Consider the following 18485-nt stretch of genomic DNA (forward strand, 5'->3'; position numbering starts at 1 on the left):
TGACACGAATTTTAAATATTTTCGGGTTGTGACTCTAAATAAAAACACGGGTGTCGAGAACCGGGTGCTTGAAGATGCACTGAATATACACACTCTCGGCTGGTTTTTGCCGTCGGCGTCGCCGTCATGTCCCGTATATATATATATATATAAAAGCCGTAAAGAAAAATAATTCAGAAATACTTTCCGACGCGCGGAATCGAAGGGCGACCTCTCGCTCCGCAGCGCACGGCGTTAGACGGCTAGGCCACGAAGAGTACCGTCTTTAGCAAGCTAACGGCGAGCTATTTAGGCTATATACACCATTTCCTTCAGCGTGCTTTCTTGCTCACCAGCGAGATGGCACGAAGTGCGCGAGGGGCGCACTCTAAAGGTGATCGCGCCGCTCGTAGCGTTGCGCGCGCGCCTCCGTGCATTTTTACAGGGCGTGGTAGCCTACGTGCGCGCTTATCGCGTGGTGGGAGGAGGGGGGTTGTATGTCTTGTGCTTTCACCGCGATCTCGCCGCTGAAGTTACAGAGCGTACGAAGTACGCCCTGCCCGCGGCAAGCTATCCTTTCGTCCACTTTTCTTTCTTCACATTTACGTTACATTTACTACTAAAAACATCCCCTGTACTTTCCTTGGCATTATTGTCTGTTAGTGCTCATTAATATTGTGCATAACAAAGAAAACGAGCCCTTAGAATTAACACTACTTTCCTTCATTCATGGCGAGGGTCTCGTTCTGGCAGACTTGATGCTTTCAGGTAGTATGCGAGGGATTATTGGTCAGCTGCCAGCTTGTAATAAGTTCACGTGCTACGTCACGCCAACAGGCAGAAAAAGAGCGTTCCACACTCGCCGTCATGGCTCCTGGCGGCGCTGACTGACGCTCCCACGTTTACATGTACATATATACCCTATAAAGGGGACGGGGGGGGTGGTCGCCACGGTAGCTCAGTTGGTAGAGCATCGGACGCGTTATTCGAAGGTCGCAGGTTCGGTCCCTGCCCGCGGCAAGCTATCATTTCGTCCACTTTTCTTTCTTCACATTTACCTTACATTTACTACTAAAAACATCCCCTAAACTTTCCTTGGCATTATTGCCTGTTAGTGCTCATTAATACTGTGCATAACAAAGAAAACGAGCCCTTGAAATTAACACTTCTTTCCTTCACTCAGAGCGTACGAAGGTCACTTAGCTCGCTGGAGCGGGCGCATTTTTAAAATGAGCACGCTGTTCAAACAGAAATAAGTAACAACTGTGACACTTGATAGTTCGCGCTCGCCCTGTGTGTGTTCTTTTCGTGCGTCCTTTGCGCTTGAGCGACGCGCTGGAAATTTAGAGCTGCTTCCCGTTCTTCGCGTTACATTCCAATTTTGTTGCTATCGCATTCATTGCTTCGCCGTTGCGGCGAAACTGTGACTTTTTTTTATTACCGGTAGCTTACAACAGCAATTTCGGTTTCCGTATCGAGGGGGGCGGCTTCGCAGCGACGTGTCATCACAAGTTTAACGTCACGGGATAATTGCAACTCACGACGTACTAGCAACAGCTGTCTGTTCGCTGTCACTCGCACGTCGTTCACGTAAACAATGGCGAGTGAATTGTCGTTCAGAGACTGTGACAGTGGTTTCTGCGATTTAGGCCGAAATGCAGGACGCATATATTTCGCAAACCGAGTGGACTGTGTTTACTTGTCGTGATAATGTCCATTGAGGTGGGGCGGGCTTGCAGAAGATGGGTGACGCAAACTTTAAAATCAAATTAAACTATTTTATACGTGTTGTCTGGCTCCGGTGTGTGGAGAACGTTGATAGTGCGCACCATGAAATCGAAAGATGTTCCTTTTGGGGCACCTCAAAATCGTGTCAGTACTCCTTTAACACCAATGGGTACGTACACACTTTTGTATTCGTTCAGTTTCGTCCCTCAACGAGCGCGTTAAGTGACATATCATTTCGAGGGAGTGTCGTATTTCACGTCCTTACCTTGGTTACATTGTGGTCCCTTGAATCCCGGCGCACAGGAGCAGCTCATGGGGTCAGGCTTGCAAAAGACGTGCAGTCCGCAGCCCCTGCGTTCGCTATCCTGTGGACTCAATGGGGAGCACACGCGGTCGCACTGGGCACCAACACGGTTGGGACCACACGCTGTTGAAGTAGAACGAGATGGGGAACACACGATAGTACGGCATCGGGTATTCGTACGCAAGCACGTCGTTCATAGTAACTTTTAGCGCAACAAAACGACACAAATAAAACGACAGGACACAGCGCTTTGTCCTGTCGCCTTTCTTCTGTCGCTTTGCTGCGCTAAACGTGACTATGGACAATCACCAACTGGCCCGTCAACGCATTGTGTTAAAGCATTTCGTTAGAAGTACGTAAATACTTCACTCTTCTTTGTTACACGTGCCCTAAATTCAGTACTTAACAGAAACAGATATAATCTCTTACTTATTTAGCGAAATAAAAGTTAATTTTTTTCTGATAGTGCCCGCCAAAGCCACATAACCTCCAGCAAGAACGGCAAGTGCCTGGATGTGAGGCCTCCTTTTAAAAAAATAGTGTTTCGCATAAAAGGCCGCGCTTGGTAACTTTCTGTACATACATCTTTCGATGTGGACTCCGGTACATCCTGTTATCTACAGTTTCACTTATTTCCAAGTACAGCGAACGGTCTTCCGTTCCGTTCGGGCACTTTTTCGTACTTCCTTAGAAAAAAGAACAGGAAAAGGACGCGAAAGAGGCGATAGGCGAGGCCCCTAGATTTTTGTTGTTGTGGTTTCTAATGGGGCCGCCTGAGTGGTGCGATTCTGCGTATTCAGTTACGATGGGGAATTCACTCGAACAAGTGTTTATTGAGTTACCATGCTTTGCCATAAGTGGCCATGGTAAATCAGCTACGAATGATGCTAACAGTGACTGGTAGCTTTCTACCGTTGACAATTTCATGCGCTAATAGACAGTTATAGTTTAGCGGGCTTAACGGAATAGCGGGCTTACCGGAATAGCGGGACCGAAATGCGCATGCGCAGTACCGTACGTGACCCGTAGCGTTTACCGTACGCACGCTATTTTTCAGATTTAGCGTTAGTGTGTTTGCGTGGTTAACGTAGTGTACGTAAAACATGGCGGCGGTTTTCGACGCCCGCTTCGAACTGAATTTAGCGTTGATGTGGACGGATCCACTTCTTTCGTAGCAAACAACTGTGCGAAATTGCTTCGCTTGCCTTCAGGTAGCTTCGACGACACGGTATTACAGATAACTTGGCGTAGTTCTTGAGATCGCTTCCCATTTCGAACGTCCCTAGGCCTATCTAGAAGATCGGTGTAAACAAGTCTGCAACATGAAAATTTTCGCTTTTGGTGCTATATTTACTTACTTTTATTTTCACTAAAAAAAGGAGTAATATTGCTGCGTGCGGGGATACAGGCAAGCATTCTCGGTTTTGTTCTTTTCACTTTTTTTAACGCATTCACCAGTCGGGTCAATATTTCGCTATAGGCGCGCCTATATTCGTCAAAAGCTACGTTTAAAGAGTAATTCAACGTATGAATATCTCAGGCAACCTTTCTGAGGCACATCACTGCGGCTTCCCCTTTTGTTTCTACTTTAATTTGGACTTCGCCGAGGTTTGCTTCAAGGACTCCGATCTTGTCGTATCGTAAACGGGTGTTCACCACTCACGGGTGTCGCAGCTGGGTCCGGCGAATCCCGCGGGGCAGACGCACACGCCGTACGTGTCGTGGCACATGCCGCCGTTGCGACACGGAGGACAGTCATCCTGGCACGTCGGGCCGAACTTGCCTCGTGGACAACCTGCGGTTCAGCGGTCAATGTGAGAATGGGCTTGTCGGGCTCTGTAAACAGGCCCAACATGTCTGATCGCCTTCCCCAAAGATAAACACGGACTTGGACAAGCGGCTGTGATGTCACGTACCACGCAAGAGTGACGGACTGTGACGGACTGTGTGTGCTGTGTTATGTGCTGTCTTTCTTTCTCTTTCCTCTTCATCTTTCAGTCTCCCCCATCCTGTTCCCACGTGTAGGGTAGCAAACAGGTTGTCCTGAACTGGTTAACCTCCCTGCCTTTCTTTCTCTACTATTTCTTCTCTCTCTCTTACCCTCTCACCTCCTCCTTTCCCTCCTTCTCACCCTGACTTCCCTTTCCCACCCCTTGCTACTCTGTACTATACATGGCTATGTTTGCTGTCTCTCTTTTTATCTCTTTTTGTGTATTTTTCTATGCACCTCTTTCTCTCTCTGTCTAATTATTCCACTGTATTTCTAACTTTTTCTCTAATTTCCCCCCATTTTTTTATTTCTCTTTTTCTCTCTCGCTCTCTCTCTCTCGCTGTACTTGTTCTCTCGCCTTTTATCTTTTCTCTTCTTTATTATTTTCATCCTCTCTTTCTTTCTCTGTCTATTGCTTTCTCTGTCTTTCTCTCTTTCTTTCCTTTTCTTTCTCTCTATTTTATCTCCTTCTCTCTATCTCTTTCTTTATCTCTCTCTCCCTCTGTACTCGTTCTCTCGCCTCCTATCTTTTTCTCACTTTCTTCTCTTTCTTTTCATCTCTCTCTCTCTGTGCACGTTCTCTCGCCCATCAGAGCTATTGCATTCCCCGCCGGACAAACCGGCGCACGAGTTCTAGGGGCGAAGCAGAAGATGAAGAGGAGGACTAAGGGAGCGCGTGCCCGTTCATGATTATGATAGTTTTCGGAATCGGCAGACACATTACGCCCGGCTTAAACAGCGCCGCTGTTAAAACACCTTAACGCATCACTTTTAACCACAAACCTGACGATGAATTGAGAGACCCAATGCCCCAATGTTATGCAAGGACTATTATTGTCGTCTAAGATACGTATCGAACATTTATATAGAACAAGACATCCTCAGATAAGCATAGAGATGACGGCCTTTAGGTATTTTGGAACGCGTTGACTCTACTACAATGTCGACATATTTGAGACGAACCAGCTGAGAAGACATGACCAATTCCACGCACTATTTCCGTAATTTCTTTCACCGCTTCTAGATATATACTTTTTTCCCTTTAACGACGTATACCGTTACCGCCTATGCGAGGTGCAGTGTGCGCGTGTGCAGCATGGCACACTCCTGTCGATAGGAACGTGAGGAGTGACTGGTACTCTCTGCACCGTTCTTGCAACTTTGTCATTGGTGCCCACGATGACAGGCGAGATGACTGGGGGATCATGCAAACACAAAGGGGTCTACTAACGCCGATACCCTTCCACAGCCAAGACGATTTCCCTCTGCTGACGTGGTCTACCGGAAGGCTGACCTAAGCAATGAATACTATATGCATTGGGAAATTGACTAAAATCTTAATTACAGCATCGCGCCCACACACAATTGAAATAAATATACACAGGCTGTCGACATCCCCACGTTATGTCACGATTCTTCTTTTACGTATTCTATCAGACCCCATGCTGGTTTGGACTGTCCTCCAAAATCACTGAGGCCAAATAATAAGAAGAAGGAAACAGAAAGGGTGCTCAATATCGGGATGCGACCTACCGGCCACGACGAGCCGTATCCAGGCGTGCAGTCTGGCGTCTCTCTGTCCGCGGTAGTGGCACTCGTAGACTCCCGCATCCGCATGCTCGACGTTCACTATCGTCACCGTCTCGCTGCCCTCGTACTCCGGAAGCTCCATCCCTTCGAGCCGCCACACCAGGGGCTCGGCGAGGTGCTTGCGCTTCGTGACGCTCAGGTGCACAGTTTCGCCCACGTGAACCACCACGTATGCCTGTGGCCACGCACGTGCATACGTGTACGGTTATTGACGAGCTGCAACAATAACACTAGCGCTTCTCTCTTGCGCCAAAGGCAGGCTAGTGTAGCCTAAGGCTAAAGGATCATTCCTATCTGCGACTAGCACCGGTCGCGTGACCATTTGCGACTGGCGATCAAAAAGCGATTCTACGCGACCGATGTTCACATCTGCGTGCGATCTATATACCTGTTGAAGGAAAGAAGATGACTCTTAAGGGCTCGTTTTCTTTGTTAGGCACAATATTAATGAGAACTAATAGACAATAACGCCAAGGAAAGTATAGGGGGTGTTATCTGTAGTATTTAGAATATAAATGTGAAGAAAGTAAAGCGGACGAAAAGACAACTTGCCGCCGGCAGGGACCGAACCTGCGACCTTCGAATAACGCGTCCGATGCTCTACCACTGAGCTACGGCGGCGGTCATCCTCCCGTCCACTTTATGGGGTATATATGTGCATTTAAACCTTGGAGTGTTAGTCAGCGCCAATCGCAGCCATGGCGGCGAATAACCTAACTATATACCCGTTGTCACACAGTATTCCCGACTGCTCGCATTGCCATAGCCCCGTAAAATATGCTTACGTCCCGTTTCTGCACATCTCATCGGTTCAGAGGCTTGCGACTGCAGTCGCGATACCGGAAATTCAGGCAGCGAGCGATTGAGCCAAAGCAGTCGCTTTGCGACCAAAGCGGCCATTTGCGACCGTTTGCGACCAGTCGCACAGTCGCGCGACCGGTGCTAGTCGCAGGCGTGAACGAGCCATAACTCGCTGAGTGTTACAACACAGTGCTGTAGGACAGTGGTACACGAGAACGTTACCCTTAAACTGAATTTCCTAAGGAATTATTAGCTTGAATATGCAAAGACCATTTCTTTCTCGGACGTCCCATCGGTTCCGACGTACAGAAAATGTAAAACAGAAAATGAAGGAACAGTATCAATCAATCAATCAATCAATCAATCAATCAATCAATCAATCAATCAATCAATCAATCAATCAATCAATCAATCAATCAATCAATCAATCAATCAATCAATCAATCAATTCTAAGGTCACAACATGCTGTCTTTTTGGGGCCTTAACCGCAGAGGATTAGTTTTCGTTAGCTGTCCATGGACTTCGTTAAATAGCTCTCAAACAGAGCAGTTGTTTGTCGTGGCAGCTACTTGCTGTGCTTACGGGTTTCTGGAACCATATGTGGACTGAGTCGTTTATATTGAACTCAGAACCAGGTACGGCGGAGCTTGTCACTCACAAAGCGCGCTCACCTTGAGTGAGAGAGAGAAAGAGATAAAAATGAGGGAAAGGCAGGGAGGTCAACCAGAATTGAAACATCCGGTTTGCTACCTTGCACTATAGGGTTAAGGGGAAAAGGAAAGAATGATGGAAAATGAGTGGAGAAAATAGGAGGCGCGCAAAAAAAAAAAAACAATCAAAGGAAAGGTGAGGAGCCGGAGTACTGCAGTCGCTTGACTTGGGACCCTCCTCTGCATACTGCTAACGATGAACCTATCTATTTTTAACGAATAATAATCTGAAACTGAAACTATAGTCTGTACAATAGGCCACTGCCGCTCAAGAAGTTCAGTAAAGCTTTGATAGGTTTCTGATGAGGCGAGAGTCCCTCTCACCTGCAGTGGCTCCACCTGTGCGTCTGGGACGGGCGGCAGCTTGAGCGTGTCCACCACTGTCGGTATGCCGCCGGCATCCACGCGGCACGAAAACCGACCGGTACGCGACAGGCCCGCGCTGCCGGGCATGATGAGGACGTGCGCCTCGGTGCCTTGCAGGAGCTTCTGCGAGGCGCGGGGAAGGCCACCTGGCCGCTCGAACATGATGTGCGCTGCGTCGCGCTCCTCGCTCCAGCAGCGCAGGAGAGAGCGGGCGCGCTTTCGCAGGTGGCCGAACGTGCTCTGCAACGTCAGGTTGGCATCAAACTGCGCTGTAGACAAGGAAGTAAGAAGAAAAGCACTTAGGGAGGAGTGAAAGCCTTGACCTTTATTTAAGCAACAGTTCGCAGGCAACGTAAATATGGGAAAAACTCAGGAGCCCTTTTCCTATCGAGAAAAGGGGGCCAAGCGAAGGTTGGCCTGCCTGATCTTCTTCCTTTCTTTCTTTCTTTCTTTCTTTCTTTCTTTCTTTCTTTCTTTCTTTCTTTCTTTCTTTCTTTCTTTCTTTCTTTCTTTCTTTCTTTCTTTCTTTCTTTCTTTCTTTCTTTCTTTCTTTCTTTCTCCGGCGGAAATGAAACGGTTCTGATCGGTTGAGGTCGTGGCGTGAGGGCGCGCCTACGCAGTTGGCCTTATGCCTAATGTCTCGCGTTCCGGCGCCGGTGCCGGAACGTGAGGTCCACCGTTCATATCCAACCAACAATGAAATGCGGCATTGTGAAATGGCAAGTGACCAAGATAAAATATCAGACTGCCATATCAGAAACGGCCGATTGCCGACAAGCGCACGATCAAGAGAGCATCAATTAACGGCAAATGGCGCATGCAATTCGCATGGGACCGGCACACCTTCGAGGGCCACATTTCTGTACGCTCAAGGCGCCGGGTATTTCGCGTACGACAACGCCACCAACGAAATCTGTAACTCACAAAAAGCTTCGCTTGAAAACGCAGTGATCATGGGCAAACTGTTTTTGCGGACGAAGGGAAGCCTTTCCACACGGACAGCTCTTCATGGGGTTCGAATTTAAGATTATCCACTTAATACTAAGAAAAAATAAAAGCGGTAAGTTGACACTTGTATAGAATAACTGAACAGGATGAAGATGTCCAAGTCACTCAAGTGACCGTTGAAAGACGTAAGACGAAGCCATTCAACGAAGCCGCTTTGCACACTGTGCCTTCAAGCCGGAACGAACTGGAGAAGCATTGCGCATTGCGGAAAAACAGGTCACGAAAAGTTTTTGCGGAAATACTTGAAAACCAGAAACTTCGTAGTGGGAGCACGTGCGAACACAACGTCTTGTTCCCTCTTCTGTTCCCTACGCGTGAATACAAGGTTGAACACTTATATTAAACACGCAGACACGCGAGGAGTGATGTTGTATCGTTTTACTCCACGAACTTATGTACCCGTCTGCATGCACGACTCTCGCAGGATGATTCACGCCGAGTTGAATTGCACAACATGTTGCAACAACGTTTTGAATAGTCGCGAAACAACGCTACTTCATCCATCACACGTACCGATGTTTCCTGCCCACCCCTCCGAGTTTCACCGGCGAGCAAAAATCTTTTGAAAGTGAATGGCGCGTCATATGAGAGCTTCGTCGGATGGAACACTCCAGAACTAAGAAACAAAACAAAACTGGCTTGCTTGCTTCCGCCACAGCAAGTACTCTTTTGTTTCTTTTTTCATGACAGGAGACTTCGATTCACCCTTTACATTCAGACAATAAGTTTCGATTTTAAGCTTTGGTAAAACTCCATCCCCGTGTACTAAACTCAATACGCTTAGCTCTCATGGGAAATGGCCGAACTATATGAGCCACCACGTCGAAGAACATCGCCACAAATAAAAGGCGATCAGAGCTTATGCTGGCTCACGCTTACCCGAAGAAGCATTTGCGTCTTCACCCCTTCAGCGTGAATGCGCAGGTATTCAACAGTACACAACTAAGGCAGTTAATTGGTTCCTCCGGTATTACAAATTCCTCGGCATCCCATTTTATGTAGCATCTTGCAGCATTCTTATATTGTCTGAAACAAATGTGCGCCTTAGGTGAAGACAGTTCTATTAAACAGTTCTATGAAGGTTACCTAATAACGATGACTCAGTGTCCATGGGACTAGAAGAAGCCGCGAAATATTACTCCTTTCCACACGCCTTGTTTCCCAACACTGTCGAATATATCGATTTCGAACGCTTCTAATCCCCTGTACTCGTTAACAGACTTGCCGAGCTGTCCTCGGCCGCTCTTGCTGATGTTTTGTTGCTAGACACCGCCAAAGTTTCGGAGCGCTAATCATGCTACAGGTTCGACGTCATACGCCTCATAGACAGACTCTGCCGCCCGCGAAGGCGTACTAACGCTTGAAAGCTTTCGACATAGAATGCAATGATGATTACTGCGCCGTATTGCGTATTTCTTTAACGACTGCATATTTGAATAAGCGCGTCCCAAATTGCACAAGTGTTGGCTAGTTCCACACACCGACGGACATGCTGTTCAACCTGCAACATCAAATGCGCATTAAGTGCGGAGAGAGAGATAGAAAGAGTTGGAGGGGCATTCGGAAGCACAAAATTAGCAAAACCGCAAACGCGTCATTGTATCCAAGCTCAATCGCGACCTCTTGCTTCGCTTAATGCTTTTGCTGCATAGCTTTCAAACAGTGTCTTCTCAGCTTTCTGGATTGAATTTTTCGGCTACGACATGAACACAGCTAATCCGCTTCTTACTGCTCAAATATTTGAGCAAAAGAAAAAAAAAGAGAGAGAGAGAAAAAGACCCTACGACACTAGTTTCCCGAAACGAGTGCGTCCACACAACAGTCTCGTCACAGCACACGTTCTTTCTTGCCTGGTGCCGATGACGCCGTTCGCGCGCAAAATAAAAGTTCTATTATTTTCTTGCGGGTTGGGAGGCCTGCATGGCGCAGCTTGTACGTTTGTATCAGCAGGGCGCACAGCGCCGGTCCTGTGGAAGCTACGCATAGCGTGTCGCTGAAGCACAAGCCGACGCCGGCTCCTTACTTACCGTGACACACGTGTTGCAGCAGTACGACAGATGAGAGTACTCCAAGAACGAGGAGCCGTCTCGAAGCCATGGCGGTGACTCAGTCGGTCGGAGAAACAACGGCGTCAGTTTTTTTGTCGCGCGCGCGCGCCGCTTGTCGCATGCGTCGTCTTCGCGCGCCGGAAAGGCTCACTTCCTCGCTGGTGCGCTTTTTTGCTGTTATTTTTCTGCTCTCCTTTCGAAGACAGTTCCGCCGGTCGGTGAAAACGTGATTATATAAGAGTTGCGCAAATTGGCGCCCCATGCGTTGGGATTTGCCGTTGGCTACTTCCACCGGAACGCCCTTTGAAAGGTGCATGGCGCAATGCAAAGCAGAGTCTGAAAAAAAAAAAAGGCACTGCCTGGTGCATGCGGATGATGTTAAAGTATCAGGCAGCCAAAACTTTTGTTTGAGTATACCTTTGCTGTGAATAGTAAGAGAGCGCACAAAACCGGTAGTTAGCATGCTTCTGATGGAAGGTGTGTATGTATGTGTTAAAAGAACGGCCTCTTTAGGTAAAATTGAATAATTACACAGTTAGAGGCGCATTTTGGTGTAGTTCTTTACACTCAGGCCCACGGGCACTATTCAGCAAAGGTGCTCATGCTGTCTTCGAGTTTACGAAGGACATCAATCTTTCCGATCGAGTTCTCTGTAAATGGAACTTAGTCGTATACGCTGAAACATCAGCGCTGGACCCTAATTCACTACTCCCTTCTGGACTCTGTGGGGCGCACCTGGAATGCCAGTATAGATGAAGCAAATCATGGCAAATGAGCGTGAGCGCGGCTGCTACCATCACTGAGGTTGCTATCGTCAAGCTGCCGAGTTCGGCTGATACGCAGTGGCTGCGGTGCCAATCTGTGGCATAGTAGGTTTGCCTTGGTGAAATGGCACACCCAACTTCGGAGGATGGGTCATGGTGACAAAAAATTATGTTGGAATTGTACATGCATGATATGAATGACAGCTTTCTTCTATTGATAGCCACTTCTTTATCTTTATTCCTTGCTCCAGGTTCAGCTAATACACGTGAGTTCATGCATATCTCTCATCCCTTTCTACAGTGTGGTCCGGAACGGACCACACTGTAGTCATGACTCTTTTTCCGATAGGGTTCCGCGTGATAATTCTGCAGCGCAGTAACATTTCGTAACGGTTGCAAAAAGTCTACGGGCCATATGACGCATAAGGAGCACGTTGGACCGAGGTGCCGTTGCTATTGAAAGACGCAGCGCCAGTTTATCGCCGAGCCCCACGAAACTTCCATGTCGCCGTCATTGTCGGCTGTCCGTCGTGTTGTCTTGAGCAGAAAAAGAAAGGCACGCGAGCACGGACACAAGAGAAGAGAAATAGACGATACAGAAGTAATTTTAAACGCACACCAAAATTTGATGAGTGCGCCGTTTTATGCCGACACGAAAACGAACAAATGCGTCTTAATGTGGAGACTTGTACCAGTACCAGTGCAAGCGTATGTGTGTGCCAGCAGGGGCGTAGCCAAGGGGGGGGGGGGGGTTGGGGGGGTTCAACCCCCCCCCCCGAAATTTTTCAATTTTCCTTGCGTATATAGGCACGCACACATACAAACGCACGCACGAACATACATAAAGTATGGTTGAACCCCCCCCCTCCCCCCGAAAAAAATTTCTGGCTACGCCCCTGTGTGCCAGCCTCTGATTATCCTGCATAAAGAAGGAATGTCATGCTTAAATCTCTCACGTAGACCAGCACGTGTGCCAGACGAACGGGTGGCGCTGCCGTTATTGAGCATGCGCAGATAAGTTTCGTATCTACTTTCTTTTCCGTCCCAGTGCGACCTTTCAGTTGGTAATCGACGTTGGTATTTGTTTCTTTTCTGCTGTATACATGTTCGCACGCCCTGCTCCTACGATGACTCCCTACCAAAGGCCCCAACTTTCTGTTGTCCTGTGTGTTCCTCGTACACATGAACGTGCGGCACTGTTTGGCCTGGTTCTGTTTGTTGTTGTTGCCCCAAAAGCTAGTTCTTACCAGTTTTTACTGCTGCTTGGCGCCATCCCCAGACTAATACATTCCCCAGCCGTGCACTTCGGCACACTTTTTACCCAACACAGTATCCCGACCTATGTCCTTCATGTGGGGAACACCCAAGCTTGTACCATTCCACGTGGGAATGCTCCAAACAAACCGACCTACCTAGAATACCCAATTCCTCCCCCTCCCAGTGGGAATCCGCTCTTTCCAGCACCGCCCTGGACGACGTCCAGCGAAGACTGACTGACCGGGCCAGCACCTTCTACTACTACTACTACTACTACTACTACTACTACTACTACTACTACTACTACTACTACTACTACTACTACTACTACTACTACTACTACCACGAGAGGGATTGGCTACACTTTATAATTAATAAAGAATGAGTACTGTAGGAAAGAATGAGTATCGCAGCAAGCACAGGACTGGGTTGATTGGAGGAACATGGGAGAGGCATTTGCCCTGCAGTGGGCGCAGTCAGGCTGAATACTATCATGGTGATGATCGTCAAGTCATACAACCAGACATTTATCCCAATGACAAGTGCCCCATACGTAACGGAAACAATGCTACAGTCAAACACATGCTCTGGGAGTGATAGGCAAGGCGCACGTGCATAACCCCGATGCTGCCTCGACCAGATGCGAGACAGCATCTACACAATCCACACCTGATCCATTAACTTTGAGCAGTCCATGACGCCGCCGCCAGGCTTGGTGTCCCGGTCCCAGCGTGGGAGCCCAAGGCGCGCAACGCACCTCCTTGTAGGATTTCAATAAAGGCTTTCTTTCAATCCAATCCAATCGCGTTCCGTCAATGGCGTAATGATCTTTGTCTTCTTGTTTTGATTTCTTTTGTATCCTAGGGAAACTGGCTCATACCTACGAGAGGGATTGGCCACACTCTTCTTTCTCTCCTTGGGTGCTTCTTCTTCGTCCGTTTCGAATAGGCCACCACCCGACAAGTAAATTGTCATCACGTTTCGAGGAGATCACCCAAAGGTGGCAGATGGTGTGCAAGTTAAAAAACTAAACCTGATGTCTTTTCCGAGACTCGTTGCAAGCGACTCGGCTACGGTGGCTGTCGGTTGAAATGACCATCTAACCTTTTCCGAAAGCTAACCATCGTGAAAGTGGGCTGGAGCGACACCGCACGGCCGATCCTTGTTCCACCGACTTCCAAAAGGAAGCGGGGCCTTGCCGGTCGGCCCCGCTACCAGCAGTCAGGCTACGCTGGCCTCGACTGGCGCCCCTGAGCGGCTCGGACGAGCGGGCAGCCGCACGGTCGACGGCGCACGTCCACGGACCGCGCCGCGACGGTAGATCCACGCCCACCTCACTTGGCTTTGCCCTCGCCGCCTCAGCGATGAGCCGCTACTACTGGTGAGCCAAAGGCTGCGCTACCGCAATGCAACGTGCGCGCATTAGTGCTTCTGTTGAACTATCACACTCTCAAATCGCGTGTCGCAGTCCCCTTTAAGAAAAATGTCGAGAAGGCAATAACGATGCATGAATGTAATTGAAGCGTACGTAAAAGGAGGCACGCATCGAGAAGACGACTTTACGGAAGGAAAACGAGGCACTTGGTATTTGATACTGCCAGCACTCGTGGCCGTAATTTTGGACTTGCCTCCACAACGAGCAAGGATCGAAGGTAGTTGTCATTTAGAAGCTTGACTACTGGGCCAATTGGTGCATCATTGTGAAATCGCTGAGCCCTACAGGAAGAAACGTTGCGGACAGGATAGATGCTCATTGGACGCTCGGTTGTCATTTCTCAAGTTTAATAGTGATGCTGGAGGTGACAATCTTCAAAGGCACTGCCGTATATCTTACATTTTCTTCCTGATTTGTGCTTGAGGACTTTAACAAACCGTAAGCCTCTAACGTGAGGGATATGACGTGAAGCCCTGCGTTGTGCTTTTACGCACATCGTCTATTTTCACGATGAGCGACATGGCGCCGGTGAAGGTATTAAAAACGATTACGTTTCGGTTTCAAGCTGTTGAGCACGTCAGTACCACACTATCATGGAGTGAAGCCCAGAATTACGTAGGATGATGACAGGATTAGACAGGAAAAAGGTTTGTACTTAAACAATGAGTAACAGCTCAAGATGCAGGACAAGTGAGGGAACAAACACAATTGAGGGCTCGTTCGTTCCCTCAATTCCCCTGCATCTTACGCTGTTGCTCGTTTAAAGAAAAGACATCATATACCAAACGTTCCGACTTCACATTGTATTACAGTCGATATTGTATTGCCGTTGAGTTGAATACATGTCACTGTTGTAAAATGCTCGTGCTACATGTTCTGACCAGAAAATGCTCTGTGTGGCTAAGAAGGCTTTGAAGCTTGCCTGGGGGTTTTTATTACATATGACTGCAGTAACATCTCGTTCGCAAGTACATATATTTGAGGCTGATAACATTGCATGCTGCATGGAGAATCGATGTTGTCTGCTCTTTCAGCTCGGTGCTTGCAAGCAGTAGAGTCTTCACTGTAAAACTCATTGATGTGCATTCTTTTCTCTAAGTTGGCAAACGAACAGATGGCAGTAGGCCTTTAGCCTTATGTAACGCGCGCACATTTAAATAACAGATAAAGAGCTCCTAGGCACGCTAGCTTCGCTCACTTTGTTCGAACTTACCTTTCACCTTCGTGAATGAACAGCGAGGGATTGGGTAATCCGTCGCTGTAACGTTGCATTTATATAAATCCAGATTTCAAAATGCAGCCTGACCTGCTGCCTGTCGGATGGAGTGACACATATACACAGTTTGATGTCAGGCTTATTGTGTCACACGCATCTTTTACACCAGCTGCCGAGTAGCAACCATGCTGCGACTAACAGAGTGGCAGCACGTGTATATGGAGCCGGTGTAACAGCGTTTCCCTGTACGCAGGCCCTGTTGGAGACGCAGCCTAAGCTCTCAGAGTCCAGCGTTGGCCAGGCAGAAGTGAGACACGCGCCGTCGAGTGCTGGGCCCTCCCGTAGCTCAGGCCCGGACAGTCGGCGAATGACGGTAGCGTTCGCCGGTGCTACTGGTAAGAATTTTTTTTCCATTAACGCGAATAGGCAAACGTGATTTTCGCATGATATGACGCGCCTTGCTTACGTTTGACAATACGACACAGGGACATAAGCAGCGAGGCACCCTATGCACTGCGCTCGAGACAAGCGTTGAACACAGTGAGCAGACGACACATTGCGGCGCTTGCTCGGGTCACACGCGTTCGCATTGAATAGCATACTTGCAGTTGTAATGCAACGTGCACCCGCCGCGGTGGTCTACACTGGTTATGGTGCTCGACTGGAGTGAATGTAGAATTTAGCTATAGGATGTAAGATGGTATGCCCGGTCGCAATGTACGCAAGTGTTTCAGTGGCACGTGGCACGTTTCGTTCTCGTCGCACTAAAAGACGGCGTAATTATTTATCCATGCATCATGCGTCAGACGACACGTCGGAAACGTGGTTAACCGTTCTGTTGAAAACCTGTTGTAATGTGTTTCCAACCTGCAGTGTCAGAAGTCTGTTTGAAGCTTTTTGAATGTCTTGGACGTATGAAGCTAATTCGAAGCTTATCGGGTGTCTTGGTACTAGAAGTCGTACCATATATAAGATAGTTTGAGCTCGAGTTTTCCTAATTATCGAAAGGCTGCTAGATCGATATTAGATTACCTTGAGATAACTTGTGTGGTTTATGTTTAACGTAACAAAACTGGTACACCGAATTAGGTACGCAGTAGTGGAGTGCTCTGGAATCATTTTGACCTCCTAGGCCGAATCTACGGTACACGAGTGGCTTTGCATTCCGCCAGGCCCCTGACCTCGCTCTAAGTAATGCTACGGTCTTAGCCCCTGGGGTACCGCAGCCGGTCGGTTGGGTTTGACATGCGCGTGTCTTCTATAAACTAATGAAACACGTGATGACGTCTCGGATACGTGGTTTCTCATCCTGTTGGAAACATGCCTTCTATAAACTAATGATACACGTGATGACGTCTCGGATACGTGTTTTCTCATCCTGTTGGAAACATGCTGGAGCTGTGTTTGGAGGTTGTTGAAACGTCTTGTCCGTTGTTGCTGAATGTCTTGTTTGTACCGGGAGTCGCACGATGGAATAAATGGCTCGTAAAAACAAGAAAATTCGACGACGCAAACCACCGAGAAAAACATGTGGTTAGCACTCTAAATGACACTGACACATGTGTGTCAAGCCACACGTTTTTGAGTCACGCCTCTGAAAGATGTCCGTTCTTCCTCTTGGAAGCCTGTTAGAAACTTAGGTGCGTCTGCTGGTGCGAAGAGCTAGTCTGAGAAATAGGTCGGCACTCTTACTGGACGCTCGCTCGTATTCACCCACTGGTATTCTTGCGAACTATCTGTTAGCAGCTAAAACTTTTCTGCCCTCTGAGATATCGTCGGCACTCGTGTTCAGTAACACTCGGAAGCATTCACTTGCGCTCACAGTCGATTCAATTCTCGCACACCGGCTCCCACTACAGCTAATATTCGCGTCCATTCCTATTCACCAGCACACGTAACCCGCCCACGTACGGACGTCCACTCCAACTCGCCGACTGCCACTCACGTAAATATCCACGTCTGGTCAAACTCACTAACAGTAATTCATACGCACGTTCGCTCACATCCTTCGTTATCCACTGACGCTCTGTTGGTGGCCTTTGAAATGAGTGTGGAGGGAGGTTGAATAAAACCCGCCGCGGTGGTCTAAAGGTTATGGTGCTTCACTGCTGACCCGAAGGTCACGGGATCGAATCTCCGGCCGTGGTGGCCGCATTTCGATTAAGGCGAAACGCTAGAGGCCCGTGTGCATATATTTAAGCGCACGTTAAAGAACCCCAGGTGGTTGAAATTTCCGGAGCCGTCCACTACGGCGTCTCTTGTAATCATACCGTGGGTTCGGGACTTAAAACATCAACAATTATATAGTTGGAATAAGTCGTACTCATGAATGAGTACGCCGGCCTATGAGTCCGACGAGTTTTCGTGAGTCTGGTATAGACGAGAGGGGGTTTGTGTGTGTCACGTCTTCCTTTGTCCGTGTTTTTTCGTGCGCTATAATCTTCAGTATGACATACCAACACGCCCAAAACGCCACGCTACTGGGCTTGTCGAGTTGCACAACCCTTCTTGGTTCACGCAGGTGCATCTTTGGTAGTGGCCACCGGTGCGTCAGCCCCGAGCTCTGCGCGCCGGTGATGTCCGGGGCGCCGCCAGACAAGCCCGGGTCGTCGTCTGACAAGCCCGGGTCGTCGTCCGACAAACACGGTGGGTCGGACAGGCACGCGTCATCGAGCAGGTCCGATGACAAGTCCAAAGAGAAGGCGCTCGAGAAGACGACCGAAAGGTCCGTCGCCTCCACAGAGAGGTCATCGAGCTCGCACCACCACCACCACAGGAGGCATAGTCACTCGTCCCCCGGAAAATCGTCGTCCAGGTCCTCGCCGTCGAAAAGCAGAGGGCGCCGCGATCCCATTCCCCTCGGAGCGGCGGCCTCCACCGACCCCTACGATGGTCAGGCACTGCTTTCAACTGCAAAAGAGCGTCTTTCTTTGCTCGCCATCGCTATAGAAAGCACGCAACGCGCCGATTCTGCTGCTCCTCACACTCACTCACTCACTCACTCACTCACTCACTCACTCACTCACTCACTCACTCACTCACTCACTCACTCACTCACTCACTCACTCACTCACTCACTCACTCACTCACTCACTCACTCACTCACTCACTCACTCACTCACTCACTCACTCACTCACTCCTCACTCACTCACTCACTCACTCACTCACTCACTCACTCACTCACTCACTCACTCACTCACTCACTCACTCACTCACTCACTCACTCACTCACTCACTCACTCACTCACTCACTCACTCACTCACTCACTCACTCACTCACTCACTTC

At 48.6% G+C, this 18485-nt stretch overlaps 1 protein-coding gene and 1 long non-coding RNA gene across 2 annotated transcripts in view; one reads left to right on the forward strand and one right to left on the reverse strand.

Moving 5' to 3' along the window:
• The window catches only part of LOC119387879 (tyrosine-protein kinase receptor Tie-1), a 64256-nt gene extending 53652 nt beyond the window's left edge, over positions 1-10604 (reverse strand). Inside the window, exons 1-5 of the mRNA XM_037655437.2 lie at positions 10505-10604; positions 7428-7738; positions 5535-5766; positions 3675-3806; positions 1973-2134 (exon numbers count right to left, since the gene is read on the reverse strand). Coding sequence (XP_037511365.1) covers positions 1973-2134; positions 3675-3806; positions 5535-5766; positions 7428-7738; positions 10505-10574 — 907 coding nt within the window. The 5' untranslated portion in view covers positions 10575-10604. The remainder of the gene's footprint in view (positions 1-1972; positions 2135-3674; positions 3807-5534; positions 5767-7427; positions 7739-10504) is intronic.
• Positions 10605-13697: 3093 nt separating this feature from the next.
• On the forward strand, positions 13698-18083 carry LOC125757723 (uncharacterized). Its single transcript, XR_007415474.1, has 3 exons — positions 13698-13927; positions 15451-15592; positions 17719-18083. It is a non-coding gene; the product is annotated as an uncharacterized LOC125757723 (long non-coding RNA).
• The last annotated feature ends 402 nt before the right edge of the window (positions 18084-18485 follow it).

This window comes from Rhipicephalus sanguineus, chromosome 3 (assembly GCF_013339695.2).
Source record: "Rhipicephalus sanguineus isolate Rsan-2018 chromosome 3, BIME_Rsan_1.4, whole genome shotgun sequence".
In the NCBI taxonomy this organism is placed as follows: domain Eukaryota; kingdom Metazoa; phylum Arthropoda; class Arachnida; order Ixodida; family Ixodidae; genus Rhipicephalus; species Rhipicephalus sanguineus.